This window comes from Symsagittifera roscoffensis, chromosome 4, assembly GCF_963678635.1.
Source record: "Symsagittifera roscoffensis chromosome 4, txSymRosc1.1, whole genome shotgun sequence".
Taxonomy (NCBI): Eukaryota; Metazoa; Xenacoelomorpha; order Acoela; family Convolutidae; genus Symsagittifera; species Symsagittifera roscoffensis.
In genome coordinates this window covers 35,634,677-35,658,228 of record NC_087065.1, presented here as the reverse complement: position 1 = coordinate 35,658,228, position 23,552 = coordinate 35,634,677, and the positions used below count along the sequence as shown (strand labels likewise).

At 36.0% G+C, this 23,552-nt stretch overlaps 2 protein-coding genes across 3 annotated transcripts; both read left to right on the top strand.

The window, feature by feature from the left end:
• Positions 1–2,576: 2,576 nt before the first annotated feature.
• Positions 2,577–12,322, top strand: LOC134843773 (uncharacterized). Of its 2 annotated transcripts, none has more exons than XM_063860041.1 (10): positions 2,577–3,041; positions 3,295–4,622; positions 4,728–5,026; positions 7,540–7,804; positions 9,425–9,479; positions 9,655–10,154; positions 10,600–10,970; positions 11,342–11,433; positions 11,601–11,987; positions 12,154–12,322. In XM_063860041.1, exons 1-10 carry the CDS (start codon positions 3,026–3,028, stop codon positions 12,171–12,173), a joined length of 3,333 nt encoding a protein of 1,110 aa, XP_063716111.1. In that variant the 5' UTR covers positions 2,577–3,025; the 3' UTR covers positions 12,174–12,322. The 2 variants fall into 2 exon arrangements, with proteins under 2 accessions (XP_063716111.1, XP_063716108.1); XM_063860038.1 differs by having other exon boundaries at positions 2,578–3,041; positions 9,652–10,154.
• A 5,014-nt stretch (positions 12,323–17,336) lies between these two features.
• LOC134844186 (uncharacterized) lies at positions 17,337–18,682 on the top strand. Its single transcript, XM_063860751.1, has 2 exons — positions 17,337–18,022; positions 18,144–18,682. The coding sequence occupies exons 1-2, from the start codon at positions 17,348–17,350 to the stop codon at positions 18,639–18,641; spliced, it is 1,173 nt and encodes a 390-aa protein (XP_063716821.1). The 5' UTR covers positions 17,337–17,347; the 3' UTR covers positions 18,642–18,682.
• The last annotated feature ends 4,870 nt before the right edge of the window (positions 18,683–23,552 follow it).

Genomic DNA, 23,552 nt, shown 5'->3' with positions numbered 1-23,552 from the left:
TCATTTTAGTTAACGAGATAATCTATTATATATTTAAATGCGGGCTTCACTATCTCGCCATGTTTAAACTTTTTCAACGTATTATTTTTGCATGTTTAAGCTGTATCGTATATTGCAATGGTTAAAATTTTTTTTTTCGATTTTCCAATTTGATTTTAGTGGTTATTTTATCGAGTTCAAATTAAGCAGCCCAATATCGAAATAGGGGTTGCGAATTTGGCCTCCAATTTTGAATGCCCGAATCATTTTAGTTAACGAGACAAGACGATTTTTTCAGAAATTTCAAATAACAAAATAATTTACAAAATTTGAAATTCCCAACTCTGTAGTTGGGTGCTGTCAGATTACTCTGAGTAATAAATCTTGCCTCCAACTATGACTGTTCAAATCCTTGTAGTTTTCGAGATATGACGTTTTTTGTGATTTTCAAAAAATTTTCAGAAAACTTATATTAATTTTTTTTGCAAAATCTGAAATTCCCAACCCTGTAGTTGGGTCCTGTCAGAGTATTCTCAAAGATTGCGAATCTTGCCTCCAAATATGACTGCTCAATTCGTTGCAGTTTTCGAGATATGATGTTTTTGTGATTTTTTCAAAAATTTTCAGAAAACTTAAATTATGATTAGTTTTTAAAAATCTGAAACTCGCAACCCTGTAGTTGGGTCCTGTCAGGGTATTCTCAAAGATTGCGAATCTTGCCTCCAAATATGACTGCTCAATTCGTTGCAGTTTTTGACATATGATGTTTTTGTGATTTTTTCAAAAAATTTTCAGATAACTTGAATTAATTTTTTTCGCAAAATCTGAAATTCCCAACCCTATAGTTGGGTCCTGTCAGAGTATTCTCAAAGATTGCGAATCTTGCCCTCAAATATGACTGCTCAATTCGTTGCAGTTTTCGAGATATGATGTTTTTGTGATTTTTTCAAAAATTTTCAGAAAACTTTAATTATTATTAGTTTTTAAAAATCTGAAACTCGCAATCCTGTAGTTGGGTCCTGTCAGAGTATTCTCAAAGATTGTGAATCTTGCCTCCAAATATGACTGCTCAATTCTTTGTAGTTTTCGAGATATGACGTTTTTTGTGATTTTTTCAAAAAATTTTCAGAAAACTTATATAATTTTTTTTCGCAAAAGCTGAAATTCCCAACCCTATAGTTGGGTCCTCTCAGAGTATTCTCAAAGATTGCGAATCTTGCCCTCAAATATGACTGCTCAATTCTTTGTAGTTTTCGAGATATGACGTTTTTTGTGATTTTTTCAAAAATTTTCAGAAAACTTCAGAAAGCTTAAATCAATTATTTTTCGAAATTTGAAATTTCCAACGCTATAGTTCGGTTTTGTCAGGGTACTCTAAAGAGTTGCAAATCTTGCCACATGCGACTGCTAAACGCGACTGCTCAAATGCTTTTATTTCCGAGGTGTGACGTTTTTTGATTTTTTCAAAATTTCTCGAAGAACATATCTACAAAGAAATTCAAAAAAATTTGAAACTACTAACTTGATGAAGATACAACCTTATTGTCAGCGTACACCTAGGCGTCTCAAATCTTGCCTCTTAATATGAATGCTCAAATCCTTTTAGTTTCCGAGATAAGACGTTTTTTTTTTTTTTTCATTTTTTTTTTTCGGGAAACTTAGGTTTAAAAAAGTTCACAAAATTTTGGATTCCTAACCCTATAGTAGGGTGCTCTCAGGGACTCTCAGTGGTTGCAAATCTGGCCTCCAAATTTCTCCAGAGGCCCATTAAGTTTTCGAGATGACGCTTTTAAAATGGGAATAAAAAAAATTAAAGGTTCGAAATTACACACCCTGTAATTGGGTGCAATCAGAGTACACTAAAAGTTTGCAGATGTTGTTTTCAATATATGCGGTTTTTCATGAGCTGTCGAAAAATTTCGAAGCACCGAAGGTGCGTTAAACGCTAGTTGTTATTTGAAACAAGGCGAACAGTTTGGACTTTTTAATGCGTTGTTAGACGTGAAACATATCATTTTGTACTGTACATAGCGTGTGGGATGGGGTATTTAAAAATCAAACTAATCATTTGGTCAAGCTTGTTCTTGGATGGTTCAGGTTTTGCTGGTGTTTGTGAATTAAAAAGGCAAAAGTTCACCAGCCTTGCTCTTCAAATATAATATAAAAATAATATAAACTGTCTATAAGTCATTTATAGGCTGGGGGGAGGGTATACTAGAAAACAGATTTTGAAAGTTTTGTTTCAGCGTGTCGCATATCGGTAGCCCACTTCGCTGTGTAAGTTCGCTAGATTTAAATTCGTGAAAATAGAGTAAAGGCGCAAATCATGTGACGAAGAGCAATAACTGACTCACATTTAGTGTTAAATGGGCAAAATGCCCGCTTAAGGCAACTTGTGTTGGTGCCTGCCAAACTAATTGTTTCAGTTCAAAACTTGTCCCTTTCTTTCTGATAAGAGAGTTTAAGTTATGGAATTGTAAAGTGGAGTTAAAGGTGCCGGCGAGTAGCGCGTGTGTGGTTTTAAGCTGGGGTGACCGGTAGATAAGACGAAAGCTCATGAACTACAGTTATTTCTACAGGAATCAAGAGTACAATTTAATGATAACACGAAGTACAGCAATTAAGTTTGTCGCTTAATTTTTAAGCTTCCTCTGCTTGTTTTTCAGTAACTGTTTAACCTATCAGAGGACTTGAATTTTATCTTGTCTTTTTTACGTCTTTTCGTCCTAATCTCCTGTAGTCTTATTTACCTAGCATGCATGGTGGGCTCTGGCTATAATTTGAGCACTTTGTTTTTATTTGATTTGGCTTCAATTATTTGCTTTTTACTTTCAACAGAAATTCACTTTTGAAACATAGTCCTTTCACCTCAGTTACTGATTGGGAAAATAACCATGGGTTGAATCAAGATTCAAGCTTCCCAGCCTTAGTTTTAGGAAACACGCTTTCCAATTCTCATATCCCGAAGATTTAACCCCATCCTTTTTTATAGCTTTTAATTTTTTATTCACCTATGGACTGCTAGAATGGCAGCAAAATTGAGTGTATGGACGTTTGCTCAGGTAATAGATTTGATTTTTGTAAACACAGTTAGTTGTTCGAGAAGTTTTTTTTTGGCTTAACCATTTCTAGTCTTCAAAACTAGAAAGAAAATCATAATAATCTCCTAGCAGCAAATTTTGTATTTAGAGATCGAATATTGCGGATGGGGGCTATCGGCTAAAGTTTGAAGACTTTCTGTATGCAGTTAATTGCGTTGTTTTGAATCGATGATTTGTTTTTTGATCTCGTAAAATATTTAATTTTTTCTTTCAGATTTTGTATCTCCAATAGAACAGCACTGGAATGAAGCGTCAGCTCTCAGAGATTCTAGAACAAGGCAACTGTTGGCTCAAACCGTTTCACCTTACTATGGATTCGACAGTGGAACTGCTTCCAACGTTCTGCTTCGGCGCCATAGAAACCGAGTCAACGCCGAGCGACTCTCATCCAGAAATAGTTCCAGACCGTCTTCCGATTTTTTCGAATCTTCAAGGTCCCGAAGTAGAAGTCGCAATGATAGTTCCTCAATATCCAACGATGTTTTCATCGCAGGGTCACGTGATGAGAACAGAGGAGCTTCAGGGACACCCGTTTGTGTGGCTCCACCCGACATTCTTCCCATTTACGAACAAAAACAGCTGTTTGCAGCAGCTGCCATCAATTCAAGAACCACGTCATCATCAAGACCAACCAACATAAGTCCTTCCCTGCATCCGAGCACGAGTAATAACCTAACTTTGACTAACCGGCAACGAAATCCGAACCTGCATGAACTAACGCGTTTGAAAGCCACAAATGCACAGAGAACAACAGTATCTACGAACATCAGTTATAATGTCAATCAAGTTTCTGGTGGAGATCTTACTGCCGGAACCAGTGCGTCGAGTATTAACTCGCTTTTGAGCACAGCTGAAAAATCGCCAGGCTTTACGCGTCGCGACAGCGACAAACCTGTGCGAAGAATCGAATGCAAACCAAATCAAGCAGAATTCTCAGGGCTTAAATCTAGAGGCTTGAAGCCTATTGTGCACCGGACTACGCCAATAGTCGCACGGAAAAATGTACCTTTTGACGGCAGAGTTAATCAACAGAAAATTTCTCTCAGATCTCACCTATCGAACACTGCTTCTAGCGGTCAGCGATCAAGTCCAAGGGAAATCCTCGAACAGAGAGTTACCAGCAGTGGATACAATTTCAGGGCCGTAGTAGGTGCTAAGCCATACCCTGTCATATTTGATTCGGACACGGCATCAACTATTTCGGACGAATTCTTTGTACCATTCAAGATAGGAAATGTGTTTGCGCAACAAAATCGGCCCCAAACTACAACCAAGCGATTTATCAGAAGCCAGGACGTAGTAATTGGAGCTTTGAGTAACGAATGTAGCTTGGAGTTTAGAATTCCGAAGTTTTACTCGAAGGAGATTGCCGACTGGTCAATATCTGCGTCTTATCAGCAGAACAGAAAGTGTTGCGAGTTTACCAGAAAGACCAGGAATGTGGGACGAGTAATCAATTTTGCTTCAGAGAGAATCCTCGAGGGCGTGAAGCACGAAGACCTGGATTCAATTCTGATTTCTCCGAGAAAACTTTATGCAAATGTAAGTTTTACTTCGGTATCTTTAATAAAATGATTGATATATTTGACATGGCTTTCTAAGTTTTCACAGAAAATTTTTCGGAATAAACAATAAGTTTCTTTTCAGATTATCGCTGGTGAACAAGCAAGTGACCTGAAATCAAGGATCTCATTTTCATGTGTTAAACAAGAGCAACTGAATGTGCGAGAACCTCGCAGAATAAAAGAGACAAACTTAGACTTCAGTTCCGAAACAAAAGACGATGTTGTTCCGCCAGAACTGAGCTCTGGGGACATCTTTGTGAGTGATCAAGACATCAAAGACAACAAAATTAGGTGTCAGTTGGCAAAAATTGTCTCGAGCTCAGAAGAGGGTGTGAACAGAAGTGATAGTGACGATGTTTTATTCAACTGCAAAGACCAAGAGTAAGTCTTCAGCTCCAACAACTTTGCACTTGATGCGTTAAAAGTCGATTCCCATTATTTGGATTTTTTTGACTTTTGGTTTTCAGCGCAATTTTTGTGGCTCAGTAAGTTCCATTATTTTTTCTCAAATCATCTTATAAATTTTTTTTATTGTTATATGTAGGGTTATCAGTTGTAAAATTGAATATATAACGAATTATCTTTTTGCGGATGATTTTTTAGCTTCCTGGTTTTGGACCGAAACCCTTCGCTTAACTTCAAGCGTGTTAAGATTTTCGTCGTATAGAAGTGAGTTTATTTGCTTATGTTGCGGTGTATATAGGAGATATGAGCATTGCAAGGTCTTTATTGCTCATATTTTTTTATAACTTCTTTTCTTTCTGATTAATTTTCAGTTGGTTTTCCGGCTTTTTTCGAACCTCATCAATCAATTCTCAAAAAAAATTTCTAGTGTCGAGAAACACCAGTTTTAAATTTTTGATTACATACCGGTAAAAAAATTACATGCCATCGTCATTTTTAATTACATACCTGTAAAAAGTTACATGTAAAAGAATTACTTGAATCATTTTGTCTCAACAGTCATATTCGAGTCAATACACTTTCTATTCGAAAATGTTTTTTGTTGGTTATAAATTTACCAACTCCGATTTGGCCTATTTCAGTTTTTCATTTTTGCTTTATTAAGAGTCTATTAAAGTTGCTCAAACTCTTATTTGGGTGCTGATGATTTTTTAAAGGAAAGCCTTGAATTTTGTTCAGGCTCAAATTAGTTTTTTTTTCGTTTTTTGATTGATGATTTTTTGAGTTGAGTCTATTTTCTTTGTTAAAAGGAAAGCAAACTCCACTGTCAGACAGCAAAAGCGTAAAGATCACAAAAATTGGGTTAATTTAATCAAAAAAGTGTCAATCATAAACAGTTCTAGAAAAATTCAATGAGCTTTAGGGCATCTATTTTTTTCAGAAATTCAGTTCGCTATGTTTAAGAGACCATGAACGTAGTTCAGACTCGTATATAATCGCGTTGGTTTTTTTCAGGAAAAGTCTTACAGTTTCTCGCGGTTTGACTTCTGAGTTCTTTTTGAATTCAAATCATTTTCTATCGAACAGTGAAATTGTAAAGATCACGAAAAACCTGATCGACTTTTAGTTTCGAGTGTAATTTATTTTGATTATTGGGTTAATTATTGAGTGCAATTATTGGGTTATTTTATATTAAAAAAAGAAGTTCCACAAATTCAACGAGCATTCAGGCCATCAATTTTTTCCCATGAATTTCGAAAGTTGAGTTTTTTTCAAAAAAGAAATCCGTATTTTTTTCTGTTTTCTTGCGTTATTTGGCTCGTTTCGAATTCGAACTGTCTGTTGGCTATGTTTCCGCTCATAATATATGGGCTTAGTCGACTCATAAATGTCGTTTGATTGCTATGTTTGTGTAGTATCGCTAAATTTGCCAAAGTGGATTTTATGTTTTTAGCAAGTATTTGCGATTCATCCTGTTAGTATTATTGTTTAACTTTTTCTCGATATTCATTCAGTTTCGTTGTTTTTTCCTTATGCTGCGTTATATTTTTTTCCTGGCCATTGAAAATGGGGAGGAACTTTGTCTTCTGGTGTTTTTTCTTTTTTTTTGTTTCCAAGCAACATCAAGTACCATAAATAATTATCCGAATGTGTCGTGTGATATATCATATCAAATTCTTTTTAGCCGTGATTCGAACGAAACTTAAAATTTTCATAAATTCGTTCCTGTGTCGAGAAAAATAGGTTTCAATTTTTTGAGTTTATAATTATTTTTGAGTGAGTAAAGTGATCGTCTAACGTTTGTTTCATGAGAATTGATCATTTAAGCTAACAAAAACTTAATCTCCTTAAAAAGAAAAAAATATAAAAGAAAATTTTCTCAGAAGATTCATATTTTTTAGAGTTTTGTATAATTTATTGTGCAAAAAATTTTTTTTTAAATCTTTTTTCTGTTTGTTATTCAGGTTTTGAGGAAAACTGTTGTCGATTATGTCTAGCCTAATTTTTACTAACTCTGACTGTTGTTATATTTAGAAAACTATATTATAAGAAGAAGCCTTTTTTTAATGAATATGGTCAGAACATTGTGGTACTTGCACAGCAACCGGGTATCCTTGTCCTTCTTTTTTATGGGTGAATCTAGTTGATATTATGGTTCAAGCGTGAGCTACCAGTTTGGTGTTTTGAATCACGATGTCAGTATGGTAGGATTTGTCGATCGCGTTCTCAAAATGGTTGGATATTTCCCGTTTCTGGAGAACTTTTAGTTTTCTTTTGCTTATGTGTTTTTGCTCAGTTTCGCCTATATTAATTTTTATCAGCGAAGTTTATATATTCAATTGCCAGGGTGATTTGCAGCCAGATGCTTAATCCTGTTTATTTCAGCCATTTATAAGTGTAAATAAATGATATTTATAGCTTTTTTCAGTAACTTCAATTTTTAAGAACTCCTTTTTGCAGTTTTCTTAATTATTTATTCACAATTTCAGCTTCAACGGCGTCCTTGTGATGCAACTTTTCAACTTGATCGGAAGACTCACGGAAGAGATGAAGCAACTAGAGACTGACTGTGTCGAAATGAGGGCAGAATTGACAGAGCTGAAATTGAAGTCAAACCAGGCTTCTCCTGTTTGCCAACGTTGTGTTTCAGCGAAAATAGAGGCTAATATTGACTCTCAAACTATCGATCATCAGTCGTCAGAGCAAAACAGAGCCAAAGGTCGACCATCAGGAGACCACTGTAGTGTTCCTTATGTAAGTTCATTTGAATCTATTCTACTAATTAGACATGGGTACTATAGAACGATTTTGAACGTTAAGTTGAATGCAAGATTAAAGATTCGCTCTAGTTTTAATCTAAGTGAACTGTCAGTTGTCAAGATATCAGGTTTATTGGATAGCCTTTAATCGAGTTCGCTTCACAAGAAGGTTTTGCTTCAAACATATGCCGGGTATGTATTCATAGTTAAATCAAAATTAATCAGTTATTGGGAATCTGTAAAGTTATTTACCCTCAAATTTGATTTTGCAGATTTGCTAAGATCCGTTCACAAATTCAATAGCTAAAGGCAATGGAAATTACGCTCACCATTTGGTGTGAAGAAACGTAAAATTTCTCAGCGGAATAAAAATTACCCATTGATCCAGATTAAGAAATTGGGTTCATTTTGAGAAAAAATGCCAGTCATAAAATCTCATATCATAAAATTGCTGTATCGTGCTATGTTTTTCCCCGAGTCGGGAGTTGAAAATTGTTGAAAATAAGTCAGTGATTTTTTTCACTTTCATTGAGTTCGTCGAGACTTTTCCAACTGTCTGTTGGCTATTTTTATTCTTGCAAACGGCAAAATTTAGTTTAAAGTTTTGTTTGCAGAATTCCTCTTGGCGTTTTAAGTTTTTGCTTGTACTTTTGTCACCTCAGCGTAGAGTTAAAGCGACAAAATGCTTGGAACGACAAAGAATATAGGTTTGAGTCTGACATGGAGACTTAAGTTTTGTTTATCTGCTTATTTTTATAGGTTAAGTTTCCGCAGCTTGGACTTTTTCAGGTTTAAGCATTTTTTTAACTTAAATTGAAAGTCAATAATTCCTGTAAGGGTGCGGGTAATTGAGTGGGAAATAGAATTGCGCTACCTTTTTTCTACGATTAAAAATATTTTTTCTATACGAGTCGATGAGCGTAGTTCAGACTCTTATATAGATGGTGATTATTTTTTCTAAGGAAAAGTCTTAAAATACTCTTATAACTACAGAAGTGTTTTCATAGATATTCATGCGTTTATGAATGCCCGTAGGTTTATGTGCACTTAGAGTTCAATTCAAGTTCATTTGCTAAAAGGCAGGCAAATTTTGCTCTCCAAATACGAAAGAAGAAACGGCGCGAAAAAACGTGATTGATTTCTAAGTTCGAAAGTGGAATCCAATTTTTCAGATTTGCCAGCGGAATAAAAACTTTACCAAAGACTTAAATTGACAATTATAATTTTTTCTTGAAATTCGAAAAGCTTTAAGGCCTTTAGCTTTAGTTTTTCTAAAACGTCTGTTTTTTTTGTTTCTTTGCTTTCACTGACTCCTTTCCATTTGTCTGTTTGCTATGTTATTTTATTTTTATTCCCAAGTATGCAATTGATGGAGAAGTCTCATGCCTTAAATAAGACTGGCTAAATTTTCACAGGTTTTTACATCGCATTTGTTTTAAGTCGATTCATGAGCTGTCATGATTTGAAAATATAATAGACTATAGGTTGATCGTGGTTAATTTTGTATACATTTCTACATAGCATTCTTGCAAAGCAAGTGGTGCGAAGCTCCGCTTCTCCTCAGCGTTGGAAATAAAATGAATCGACAACCTGGATGGTGTTATTGATTGTTTAGATTCCTCTGGACATAATGCGAGAAGTGCAGATACCTATTGCCTTGACCAGAACTGGTGAGTCTAAATGAATACGAACTTCTTCTTGCTTTTTTTGGAAAAAAACTGAACATTTGATTTTTGAATAGTTATCCCTGGAACATGAAAGCCAGCTGTGACACAAATTAATCGATTTGTTTTTGAGGTTAATGAAACTGGTTTTTAACGAATCATCTGATTCTCGATTTAGCAGTGAAAGAGAAACGGAAAAAAACAATTCGAGAAAAAGTGTTTGGACTTGGCCGAGTGACACGTTCGAAACGAAGCGGTAGCCTCAGTCTGTACAACAAGTCTCGCTCTTCCTTTGATGGAGACGAATGCAACGACTTCTCAATTGGCTTGCGACCGTCGCAAGCAGAAACTGCTGAACCTATATACGACATACCTCCATTCGAACACGACGAAGGGTTCAAAACGGAATTCGCAAAGCAACTGCGATCTCGAGACTTGAATGCTCGAAGTTCCGTAGAAGGAAGACTAGAAAGGGACGATCAAATTGGACTGAAGCGTGAAGAAATTAAGCGGATTCAGTCTGAGGGACGAAGGTTATGGCAGGAGTGTAGTCGCCTCAGAGAGGGACGATTTGATGGAAAAAGTGGACAATTTGAAGGTGGTGTCAATGCTACCAAAAGTTCACAAGAGAAGAGCGATTGTATGTTGGAACGGGAAACGATGTCTGGCCTTAGCCAGCAGGTTAGTTGATATTTGGCTCTTTTTACACTTGCGATCAGCTTATTGTGGAGGTTATACGGATGCTCTCAAATTAGAGCTATATCTTGAAGCGCAGTCGTGTTTTTAACGCTGAAAATATGAAAAACTCTGGAATAGTGCTTTTAACGCTGAAATAGATCATAAATGACTCGATCATTTAATTTTTAGATTTTCAGCGGAATAAAAACTTAACCTGTTGGTCCAGTTCTCTCAAGTTGGGTTAATGTTATTAAAGCGCCACTCATAAATCGTTCTAGAAATTCAAAGGGCTTAATTATTTTCTTTGAAAATCGTAAGTTGAGATGTTTTAAACTAAGTTTTTTTTATGTTTACTTGCGTTCAATGCTCTTTCCCGATGTTCGATTGGCTTTGTTTTTTATATGCAAGCAGCATAACAGTATACAATAATATATAGTTTTTTCTGCAGGGTATGGAGTTTGAAAGTAGCAAGAAAAATTTTCTTGATTGGAGCAAAAGAATGGAGAAAAGTGAAGCGTTACTTCTTGACGATGACGTCGATGGACCGCCTCCTCCACCGCCGGTGCGATTCCTGACTCCGCCTCCGAGGAGAGCGACGAAACCACCTGGCAATTTAAATGTCCAAAGCACTGAAGTAGGGAGCAGAGATGCGTATGATAATTGGATGGAATTCAAGAGTACTAAAGCACCAAGACTCAGCCCAGAAAGCGGCTTGGACCTGAAAGTGAGGTTCGATTCAAATATACGTGAGAAGACCTATTTTAAGGACGAAAAACCGAAACTGAGTGCAAATAAACCTGGATCTAAACTCAAATTAAGGTAATTTGAATTTATTTTTATATACAAATGTTAACGTGACAGTGAAAAAGAATTTCTGTAGCTCAAGCTCACAGAAACAAGAATGGGCGTTAATTTTTTCTTTTTGGAGAAATAGATGATTTTCGATTGGTGATTGGCAACTCAAAAGCTTTCTCAAAAGTTGGACGTTTATTCAACATAGGTCGAATCGCGACTTAAAGTGCCTGGCTAAGTCACCAGACATCATGTGACGTTTTTAGGTACCTGCTTTTGCGTAGACAAAAAATACGAATGCGAGCTTCCTTCGCACATTTCAAAAACGTAATAGCTAACTGAGGTCATAATTTATATGTTAAATAAGCAAAACTAAATTCCCGGTGTGTTGTGTTCAGAATGCATAAGCGACTGAGGTATGCAGCTTCGTCCCTGGCGAACAAAGTGAAGCGAAGTAGCAGAGGAACACGTCTGTTGTCCACAGAATCTGGTAAGTGGTATAATCAAAGTATCGGTAGAGTCTAAATTCAAAATCATAGAAATAATCCACAATACTCAGTGATGAAAATCCGCAATGATCATTGTTGAAAAATAGTCAAATAACAGTATAAAATTTTTTTATAGTAAAAGATCAGTGTGACCTTCTTAAATGCTTAGGCGAGTACGAAGACCTCGATTTCTTGGACGAAAAGGTTAGTCGGCTAGCTGAGCAAAGCAACCAACTCTGTCGCAACTTGACTTTCGAGGCACAGTCAGGGCTCCGATTCCAGACATCAGCAGATTTGCAGGAAGATTTGGATGTGCCATTGAGATCCGCAGCCGATGATGATCCGGTAAGGTCATATGGAACAGGAACCAAAAGCACGGAAAATGGATCACCAACTAATGCTCTGTATATTGATCTATCAAAATATGGAGTTGCGCCTGAAAATGAAGCAGAAGTTGAAATGGAATTACTTGAAGGTGAACAAACTGAAGATGATGAATTGGAAGAAGAGGGAAAAGAAAACATTCCATTTCAAGAAATAACAGATCATAAAAAAGGTAAACAGCTGAGAAATACTTTTCATGAGATAAAGCGTTAATTAGGCATGAGATAAAAAAATTAATTGCGTTCTCGAATTGGGCAAATTTCAAAATTGATTGACTCGGAGGTGCGCCTTGCTAAAGTGTCTTTTCAATCGAGTTGATCCAAGTTGTATGGCCTTAGGTACAACGAAACTGGTATGACGCTGATGGGAACGTAAGATGAAGAAAAGCTAGAAATGCAGGAAAGAAGCTAGAGTTGCTGAGTCATTGGTGTATTAACCTAGTTCTAACTCTGTAAACCACTAACTTCTTGTATCATCAATACCGAAGAGAATAAATTTTGTAGAAAACTTGTTTTTATTGGGGACCCGTAGCTATGTATTATTAGTTTCTGTGAACGAAAAAAGTTGTCTTTTAAGTTGTCTTATATGTTCTTGCTCATCTGAAATATAAAATAACGAAGCGATTATCACTTATAGAGGTCCTGATGTTTTTTGTTTTCCTTTTAGGAAAAAGTCGTTTTTAAATTTTGCTCACGCTCCTAATGCTGCATCGTTTCAATGTCGAAAATAGATTTTTTTGCGTGTGTATGCTTCGGGGGAGTCCTAAAAGCTTCGAGCTTCAAATTTTTTTGGCAATCTTTATTGATTTAAGGGCGTCCACGCAAGAGATTTTGATTTAGCTACAGCTAATGTTTCAATACTAATAAAAGTTCGCAATACTCTTTCTCGACCTGTTTTCCTCAAAATGAACTTCATTTGAGACGGATGTATGAAATATTGACTCCTATGTCGGCTTGCGTTCAAATTCGTATGCCAAATAGAAGAGGTTACGTTCTCCTATAACAAAAATGCACATGGTGCGAACAACCGCACTTTTTGTTTCAAAATGAATGTTAGTTAAAGGAGCCTTAATAAAGAGTGATTGTTATGGACTCTCGTAAATTAATGAAGTCTAAAAGAATAGTTTGTTTGTGTCTATGAACGAAAGGAAGACACTCATTTAGATGGTGTGGTTTTTGCTTTTATTCAGGAAAAATTCCTTAAGTTTGTTCTCATTCTAATTTACTGCTAGCTTGAAATTCTCGCCCAATTCTTTTTTTCGCTAATAGATAGGCAAGTTTTTCTCCGAATACGATAGTGCAACGTGACGCAACAAGTTGTGAATGTCTATATTTTCGTACAAGCTTTTAATTTTTAAATTTCGCAGCGGAATAAAAAATGTCTTTTGATCCAGTTTTCTCAAATCAGGTTAGTTTCATGAAAACAGTGTCAATCGAAAAAGATTCTTTTAACTGTGAGAGCTCTCTCATGATTTATTTTTTCAAAAGGCGATAGCGTAGCTCAGACTTTTATAAGGTCGCGGTGATTTCTTTTGTCGTTTTTTTTTGAGGACAAGCCTCAGAGTTTGGTCCGGCCCATATTTAGTTTTTCGCGGTTTGAATTATGAGTTTTTAATTTCTGTTTATTACCTTTGTTAAAAGGAAGGCAAATTCCACTATCGGACAGCAAAAAAAGGTAAAGGTAATGAAAAACTAAGACAAAAATGCACTTGGCTGGTAATTTGTTTCAAAAGTGGTTGTTAATAAAAGCCTTTTAAGTTCGGTTTTTTACGGACACTCGCAAGTTAAAAAGTCCAGAAGAATAGTTGTTAAAGCGTCAATGTAAGAAAGTAAGATCCCATTTAGATGGTGTGCTTTTTCGTTTTTCTTCAGGAAAAATTATTTGAAAGTGTTCTCACTCACTCAATTTTACTGCTCAACGTCAAGTTTCTCAACCAAATTCATTTTTTTTGCTAATAGGTGGACAGTTTTTATCCAAATACGACAGAGCAAAGTGATGCCACAAGTTGTGAATGTGTTTAGTTTCGTATTAGTTTTTGAATTTTAGATTTTTCAGCGGAATAAAAAAGTATTGATCCAGTTTTCTCAAATCAGATTTGTTTCATGAAAAAAGTGTCAATCTTAAAAGTTTCTTGAATTTGTAAAAGTTCTATCATGGTCTATTTTTTCACGGGTTGATGAGCGTAGTTCAGACTCTTATATAAGTCGCAATGATTTCATTTCGTTTTTTTAAATTAACGTCTTAGAAATTGTTCAAGCTCAAAATTATTTAGCGGTTTGACTTATTATTTCTTTGTAACTTCATTTCGTTTTTTTTTGTTATAGGAGGGCAAACTCCACTATCGAACAGCCAAAGTGTAAAGGTCCTGAAAAACGTGATCGAATTCTAGTTTTGAAAGTGGATATTAGTTTTCAGATTTCCTAGCAAAATGAATAAGTTACCAATTGATCCAGTTTTCTTAAATTGGATTAGTTTGATCAAAAAAATAGTGTCAATCATAAATTGTTCAAGAAATTCCGATTTTTGTTTGAATTTTTTTTTCTGCCCAAGCATCGCTGAATGAACATTTCAAAACTAGCTATCCTGTAGTCAAACTAAGTTTTTCACAATTATGTGAAAACTTTTCGAAATTAAAATTTGAAACCGGTATTTCTTGATACATCACTCGACCCATTCCGTCTCTAGTTTATGGTATCTGATTTTTGTAGAAAACATAAAAAGTCAAAACTAAAACACGTCCGAAGATATAGTTCCTCCAAATTTTCAAAGGTCGCAACAATAACTAAATTAAACCCGAAGTAAAAGATCATCATTTTCCAGGTGTCATGAACATTTCGTGCAGTAAAAACTATCTGCAGGGCAATCTTATTGGGATTTTCAATCCTTCAGTCAACCATTTAGTCTTGGATCCAATTATAGATGTTTTCATATATGGTAGTTGAGATCGTCTGCTTATGACTGGCAAAAATTCTGCTTAATCCACTCGAGTAACCGACCAAAAATCATTGTGATGTGGTTTTAAAGCTACCCGATTTTTTTTTGTTTCAGGCTTTTTTCTTCGTTTATCTTGTTTTTACCTCAATTTTTGGGCTCTTTGCCGTTTTTTCTAACACTTGCGAGAGCAAGAGTTTTGAAATTGGGAACTATTTTGTTTCGTAAACGACTTTTTCTTACAAGAAATTGCATTTGCTTCATTATTGAACGCTAACAACTTCCAGGTTGCTGTCCACTTGACCTAACGCGGTTGCTTTTGCATCCTCAAATGGGATTCGAAATGTCTTTGAATTAAATTGAGCAGACTTTCGTTTGTCTGCTCATTTTTTGCCGGCCACATCACGGATTTTGCTGGTGCTGCAAGCAATTTCCATTAGTGTTTCAAGTGCAAGTGTTCAATGTAGTTTCAGGGGAGTTTAATTTTTTTAAGAGCCGATGAACGTAATGTAGTTCAGACTCTGATATAGGTAGTGATGATTTTTTTTGCTGTAAGCAAGTAGCATGGTTGTTGCAAGTGCTGATTATCATAGTTTCCATAGGACTTTTTTGAAGTTTTTTTTTGCTATAAAATCAAAAAGTTTTCGGCTGAACTGGTTTCTACTCAAAGATTGTCGAATTTGTTTCCGCGTTGTAAGTTTTGTTCCGTTGCTAATTTAAACTTCAAATGTTTTGCCTGGCATGTTTGCCTAGGGTTCTTGTCTGATAAAAACAGGTTTTAGGAAAATTTATTGTATTAAATTTTCTTATTTTTATTTTTTGAGACGATTTGGAGTTTTTTTATTGTTGCAAAAAAAATTTTTTTCTAAAAAACTACTCTAATTTTTTAATGAGGGTATCGGTGAAAAGACCGCGTGTTCCCCTATGTGCTTGTATAATCTCCTCGTCTCTTTCTACTGTACCCCACTATACAACCTTCGAAAAAGCCTGTGGGGGCTTTTCGACTCATATTTTCTTTTGATGTTTTTTTCGTTTTCTCAGAAACAATTGGGAAGAAATCATTGGGAAGCTCTCTGCATAATTCAATAAGCCCAATTGTTTTACTACTCAAGTTTTTGCCCCCTGAAAAGTCAATTTGAGATTTTTTAGCATTTTGAAACTAATTGACTTTTCTCGAAAACTACCCGCCCAAATCTGAATATTAGCGTTCAATCGAAATAACAATTTGCGAATTTCTTCTGCATAAGCGGCTGCGCCAAAAATTTTTTACACGAAAAGCTATGATTCTCGGAAAAGTCAAATTTTTTATTTATTGACCGTTTTTTGGAAACTTCTTGACTTTTCTCATATACTACCCTTCCAATTCTTAGATTAAGTGTTCAATCTACCCTGCCAATCGTGTTCAAACTCGCTTTTGGGAATCTTCTCTGCTTAAGTGGCCAAGAACTTCTTTTTTACTAAGTTTTTGAACTAAGTTTCCTGCAGCAGCAGCGACTCCCTAATTTACCGCTCTATAAAGTACCGCTCTATTCAGTCCACTAGATTTACTTGAACGCCTGCCACTGAATCAATTATTAAGCAAGTAGTATCACTAGAAAGAATTGCTGCGATTATAGGACTTCACAGATTAAGAAATAGACTATAATCAGCTACCGACCGTTTTGGAGAAAAGCCGAACTTGCAAGGATTGAGTAAGATAGAAAACAGTCAATTAATGTCAAAGAGCCAAATTTATAATGAGCACAGGTTCCATTAAGATTAGACCGTGCGTGTTTGCATTTTGCAACCATTGTATTTAAAAGGCATCTAAAAGAATGTTTGGCTCATTAAGATTGCTCTTACGCTTTGCTGGTAACGCTCATAAATTGTTTTCTGGTATTTCACCCTTTGCCAATTGCTTATAAATAAAAAAGGGGTGCTTACAGTAAACCGATGTGTCAGTAAATTACCAGATCAGTAAACCGATATACGTAATAATTATATCAATTGCAAAATTAAAGATTTATAGAATAAATTTTCCCTGAGCTAGAGCAATAATTTTAAAACTACGGATTCACGAGAAGAACTATTATTTCATTTTTTGATTCAATTTTTGTTTTGAGGAAAAATTTGTCATTTTGTAAAATTCTCAGTTATTAGAGAATGTAATATCGTAATTGAATCATTAGTTTTCGGTTTACTGACACATTGATTTTCTGACCTCCTAACAAAAAAACTTAATTCTATTCATTTTTTTTTCAGAAGCGTTTTCACTTTGGGTCTAGGCATCAAAGTTAAAGAAAAACTGAAACAGGAACACTCCATTGAATAAATTTTTGATTCGTTTTGGCACCGGAATAACGCGTGAAAGGGATTAATTATCATTTCCCTGTTAACTATCGGTCTATAATATTTAGAAGAAAACCACTTACAAATCCTAATAGTTTGTCAGGAATGCGGTCGGACGAAAGCGTCTGTCAGTTAAAATGATTTTACTATCCAACCTGTATGCTTGTCTAATTCAGTTGGAGCATTGATTGTTTCTAGACTTAATAGACTTTTATATATTATATATATATATATATATATATATATATATATTTTTTTTTTTTCCAGATATAAATGAGTTCAAAAGTGCGAAAGAAGAAGAAGTATAGGCCGACTGGCGACAGCCATGAGCCGGACGAGGTCAAACTGGCCCCTCACTCTTTTGTCATCTGTCGTGGTAAAGTGTCCAAGCCACTAGTCCAACTCATGGAGTCCATGCGCAAAGTCATGCTTCCATACACTGCAGCAAATTTAAAAGCAACCAGAAAAAATGTACTCAAAGATTACGTAGCGATTGCAGGACCCATGCATGTATCACACCTCGTGATGTTTTCTCAAACTAATTTATCACCAGTAATGAAAATTGCCAGGCTGCCCCAAGGCCCCACTGTCTACTTCAGAATCAACAGTTTTAGCACAATTAGCGATGTTTTAACTCACGTAGACGGCGCTAGCTTGGGTGATAAGTTATTCCATTACCAACCATTGGTAGCAGTTAATAATTTTGACTACTCTCAGAATCATCACGTGATTACGTCGACAATGTTCCAAAATATGTTCCCGAAGTTGACTGTAAGCCAGTTAGATCTGAAGCGGATTCGCAGGGTTTTGTTGTTCCATTATGACGCAACAAATGACGTCATCGAGTTCAGACAGTACAGAGTGAGATTGTTAGTGCCCGACATGACAAGGAGTGTGAAAAAATTGACAAGCGGAAGTTCGAAACTTCCAAATTTGAACAGTTACCAGGTATAATATAAAATTATCATTTATTATCCATTGAATCCATACTCTAGATTTTGAAATAAGTACGGGGTGATTTGAAAGGTATTTTTAGTTATCTTCAAGTTATTTTCTGCTGGCCTTTCAGGATATTGCAGACTACGTGACGAAAAGCGGGTTTTCATCGGCTGGTTCTGACATTGAATTGACCCAAGTGGTCGAATCGGCCAACCCCACTAGCGGAGAAGAATCGGCCTCCCAGCTACGTGCGTCACAAATAAATGGAACAGACGTTGAAAACGAACAAGAAAAGAAGAAGAAGAGGTTGAGATCGCGGAAGAAACTGGCGGTCAGACTGATCGAGTTCGGACCTCGAATGCAGTTGAAGTTGTACAAAATAGAACAAGGCATATGCGAGGGAGAAGTCCTGTACCATTCCGTGTATAAAAAGAGTGCAGAGGAAATGGACGATTTGATAGAGAGACATAAACTGAGGCGAAAGAGACCGAAGCATCAGTTTTCGGCTTACAATCCGAATCGACCTCCTCCTCCTGAACACGAAGACTATGCGAGCAATGATAATAGTTATCGTAGAAGGGGAGGACCTTACGGCTACAAATTCAACAAGAAACCTAAACTTTCCTGATTGATTTTTGATTGTTGTAGCTTTTCGAATTGACTCATTCATTGCGCTGGTTTTTTGGATTTAGAATAGGAGTGTGATGTTGAAATAAGCAAAGGGTGAAAATGCATATGAAGTCGAGCCGTTTCTCATTACGGCTTAAAGCCCGTAATAGGGACGAAGTTAGGAGGGAGTGTAGATGTCTCTCAATAATTCGACGCCCTCGCACAGCCGAAGGGTCCTTTCTGCTTTTGTACATTTAGGAACCCTAAAATTGTTCAACATTATTTTCTTCACGAGCGATATACCTGCTTTCTTATTTAACGAACCTTTTAAGTTGTTGTGGGATGCAGAAATCTACTTCAGATGGCTGGTGGTAGTTCATTTTAAGTGCGAATGAACGCAGTGAATGAAGACCCCCTTATATATGTCGTGATTGTTGTTTCTTCGGGAATTTTTTTCATGCTTTGATAATTAAGTTTGATTAATTAAGTTCAATTCGTTTCCTTGGTTGAAAGGAAGGCAAACATCATTATCGAATAGCTAAATCGGTCGGAACAAAAATAAATTTTTATACGAAAGCTTAGTCTCGTGCAAGATGGGAGCGTGTTATTTTACTTCTTGCAAAGTTCAATTCTGCCAATTAACTTGCACATTTTTTGTTCAGTTTCTGTGATCCGCTTTCTACAGTATGCCAATCAACTGGAACTTGTTTAAATAGAGAGATTCCCAGCCTATTGATGCATATTACTATAATTTTTAAAGGTAAAAGAATGAAGTGATTTTCACTCATATAGGTCGTGATGGTTTTTACCTGTTCTTTCCAGAAAAAAAAGACTTATATATGTCGTGATGATAGTTTTTTAGGAAAGAAATCTTTAAATCTTTAGCGCCGGGCATAAACCGTTTTTGAAATTCAAAGAGCTTAAACGATATGTTTTTTTTTTCGAACATTTTCGGTTATTTTTTCCTATTTTCTTTTTGCTACAAGTTTTTCATACCATCTGCAAACTTTTGTTTTGCTAAGCTCGAAACTAAAAAGATGGGAATTACTTTTTGCCTGAAACCTGCGAATTGTTTGCGAAGGTACAGCGATTTGAAAGTAGCCTATTTCGGGGTAAATATTACGCGATATTTACCCGTTTCTAGTCTATTACCCGTTTATATTTACCCGAATCTTACATTTTTCATTAAAGAGGCAATTTATAGCTTTGCTTCTTTAATCGACTTGAAACCAAAAATTTTGAATCTAAAACAGGAACCTCAAGAAGCGATCATAAATCTTCGCTGGAATTTAATATGAAATTAATGGCAAAAATTTGTATCCCTAGTCTGATTTTTTCGCTTGCGAGAGTATGTGTCTTGTTAGCGGGACTTAGCTTTTTTTACCATAAAACAACTTATCTTGCAAATCTGTAAGAAAAAGAGCTTGCCTTTAATGATGCAACTACTCACTTCGATTCGGGGATTTCCAATACGGGCCCGAACACGTTTTTATGTCGCTTTGTAAGTTTTTGTTCATTTATTGGTCTGCGCCTCAAACTTAATGGCTTTAATTTTGTTTATTTTGAATGATTGAGCTACGTCCTCTTGAATGTTGAGCCTATAATTCTATAAGATAAATATTTAAGGAACTTCGAATTTCTTTTATTTGTGATTTTTCGGCTTGCTGCCTTTCGTTTGAACCACTGACTATTTAGTTTCCGAGTATGAATACGCTTTTTGCAAAAGCGTAAGCCAATGCTGTGAACTATAAGAGCATTACATAGCATAGCTTCTTATTGCAATTAGTTTATAAATGTTTCGACTCCTTTTTGAAATAATTTTTAAATTATAAATGTTTCGACTCCTTTTTGAAATAATTTTCAAATTGATTTTTTTGGCATGTTAATTTTGTGAAATTTGACTTCGTTTCTTTGTGCAACTTTGCTGACTTTGCTAATAATTTGTTCATATTTACGTTGCGCTTTTTAAAATGCTATAACTAAGCTTTTTAGACAGTTATAGCCTTGTTAATTTTTTTAAGTTATTTTGAGAAATTTTGTTTCTTTAAAGATTCGATATTCGTACTATTTGGTTTAGAGTTTTAAGTTTTCAAAATTTTTCTTGGCTATTTTTTTCAATTTTTATTTGACCCTTGTTCTTTGCTGTTTTCCACTTTGTTTTCGTTTTGATTCAAAAAAGGCCAATTATTTTCTTTTAGAAATGCGATACTTCGTAGTGATTTTTTGATTTTTCTTATTGTTTTGATCTTTTTGTTCTAGATGGTGTTTTTTTTGTGTTTCAAAATAAATTCAATCAAACGCCTAAAATCAATCACTAAATGCTAGTCTTTACAGTTGCGATAGCAAGTGTGTCATAACCGGGTGTTAGAAGTTTAAGTTTACCCCGTAAACAACTTTTTACACAGCTCAACTGCTAGATTTCATTGGAAAAACTGTAACAGACAGACATAATTGATCATGTTACCATTTTAAATATCCTTCATGTTGGAACTATCCCTTTTGGAACAAATGTGTTTTTACAAAATTTCTTTTGTTTTTTTTTCGGCGTAATAGGTTTGTGCCTATTCAATCGGCTTAGTAGCCTAGCCTCATATTGTGTCGTTCGATGACAAAAAAGATGTTTTTCCCTGTGTACAAAAAATTGTGGTTGGATGTGCTATTTGTAACCGATATTTGTGTCTTGTTTTCATAAGTACTTTTTATAGGTTTTCTTGTTTGCTTCATAGCTCATTAAATATTTTTATGTATCTCAATTTTTGTGCCAAGTGCAATTTCTCGTTCTACTAGTAATGCGTTAATTGTCCGTTTTCCTTGGCGGAGTTTGACCTTCGGAAACGGCCTATGCAATGGTATGTCTGAATAGCTTGACAAAATGCAACATTGAGCTGAGGGCATTCTGAATAACAATCAAGCTATTTAATGGAAGTTTTTATGGTTCTCCATGCCATTCGATCTAGACCGCCTGTGGATATGAGGCGTGTAGTTTTCAGGTCCCGTTTAACGCTATCGGTTCATAGTTTTTACTGCTGGTATTTTCACGGAAACTGAAACACGGTCTGTTGGTTTTAGCGCATGATTATGTTTTCTTCGTTGAACCTGTCCAAAACAATGTAGCCGTGACTTCATTTGTAGATTGACCAGATCAAGAATGCATGTCATTTTAATTACCGCTTTGTAGGAAAGTCTCTCTTAATAAGTGACTCCTGCAGTCCTACGCAGAGCTATCATATCAGCACTCGTTAGAGAGCTGGATTTTGCCTTGTTCTGCACCAGGTTTCAGAGCAGTACATCAGAACTAGCCAGAGGCAAGCTCCTTAAATATGAAATCTTGTAATCAAATCAATGTCTTAATCAAGGACAGTGGCACAATTTGCCGCTTTTTTGTCCGGAAAACTGCTAATCTGACCGATGATGCTCGTATTGTGTCAGTTTCACCAGAAATTAGGCCACCCAGATAGCAGAACTCTTCGACAATGTCTAGGTTTTCAGATTAATTAATCCGTAGAGTGGCGTTCTGGTTTGAGCGATAAGTGGTAGGATTTTGGACGAACATAATTAGTATTATGCTCTAGGTGTTTATCTCAAACCATTTTATTTTTTTTGCGCTCCCATTGATTACAAGAACTGCAGCGTAATGATTTGGCGCCAATTCAGTTTAATCAACAAGCGCATGGAAGTTTTCTTTTTCGTTAGAAATGCAATTTTAGATTGAAATCAAATGCTTTGTCATGTCCAAGTTTTTTTCAAGTATTAAGCTTCTCAATAGACTGTGATATCGGTTCAGCTGATATCACAAGGTCATCTGCATATAGCTTATCTCACTGTACCGTGGAAAGTCAGTCTTTTGTAGCCTTTTCCATTACTATTATGAATAACAATGTGTTAAATGCTACTCCTCGATGCATGCCTTCTTTGATTTCGGAGTAATCACTGCATCCCTGGGGCCGGCGAGCTCTGACGTTTGACTCAGTGTACAGACACATTTTCAGTCATATCAGATTCTCGGGAACTCTCTGTTGCCTCATAGCCCATCGGATCAGTTCCCTGGGAACACGGTTGAAAGCTTTTCGAGATCATCAAATACGTGATGCTAGAGTTTTGACGTTAATGCAACTCCGCCTGGTCTGGTCTGTCTTGTTATTCAGACAGAATTGATGGTCTAAGCTCGGGAAAAGGAGGAGGGTGGACGTCAAAAAGGGCATCTGGTCCGCAAGGAAGTCGGTCTGAAAATGCTCTGTCAAGAGCACCGTCCACAACAACTCCTGGAAAGTCATAGAAGTGATGGCCCTCAGTCCCGTGCGCCCCTTAAATGTGGAGAGGGTGCAAAAAATCTCACGGTTTCAACTACTAATATAACTAATATATGTTCATGGAACGTTGACACAGTAAAATGAAAATGCCTCGAGATATGCGAAACTCAAAAAAAGGAAGATACCGGTGTGCTCTTTACAACGAACTCGTTTCAAATGAAGCGGCACAAGAAGTTCTGGAGACGGCGACCATAGATTTAAGTTTTTGTGGCAAGGAAACTCAGATGGCACAAATGGTGTTGAAATAGCCATCAATGGTGGACTTGTAGAAAATGTATTGGAAATTGTTGGGGTAAATGGACACGTCATTCCCCTAAAACTTGTATAAAAGCATAAATCGTGTAATGTTTATATAACTACACCCCAAAAGCTGGTGAAGATGATTGGGAAAAGGATGATTTTTTTCTATAACAGGCTAGAATATACAACGATCTCTGTACCTGACCAAGAATATACTTACTTGTGTGGTGACTTGAATGAACATCTTGGAAATTTGTGCCAGGAGTTTGAGTGTGAAGTGGACCGATTCTGCCTTGGGACTTAAAGCTTAGAAGGTCAGACTTCTCAATTCCTGCCATTGAGGCATTTCCAAACATTTCTTTAAAAAAAGTTGCGATGGT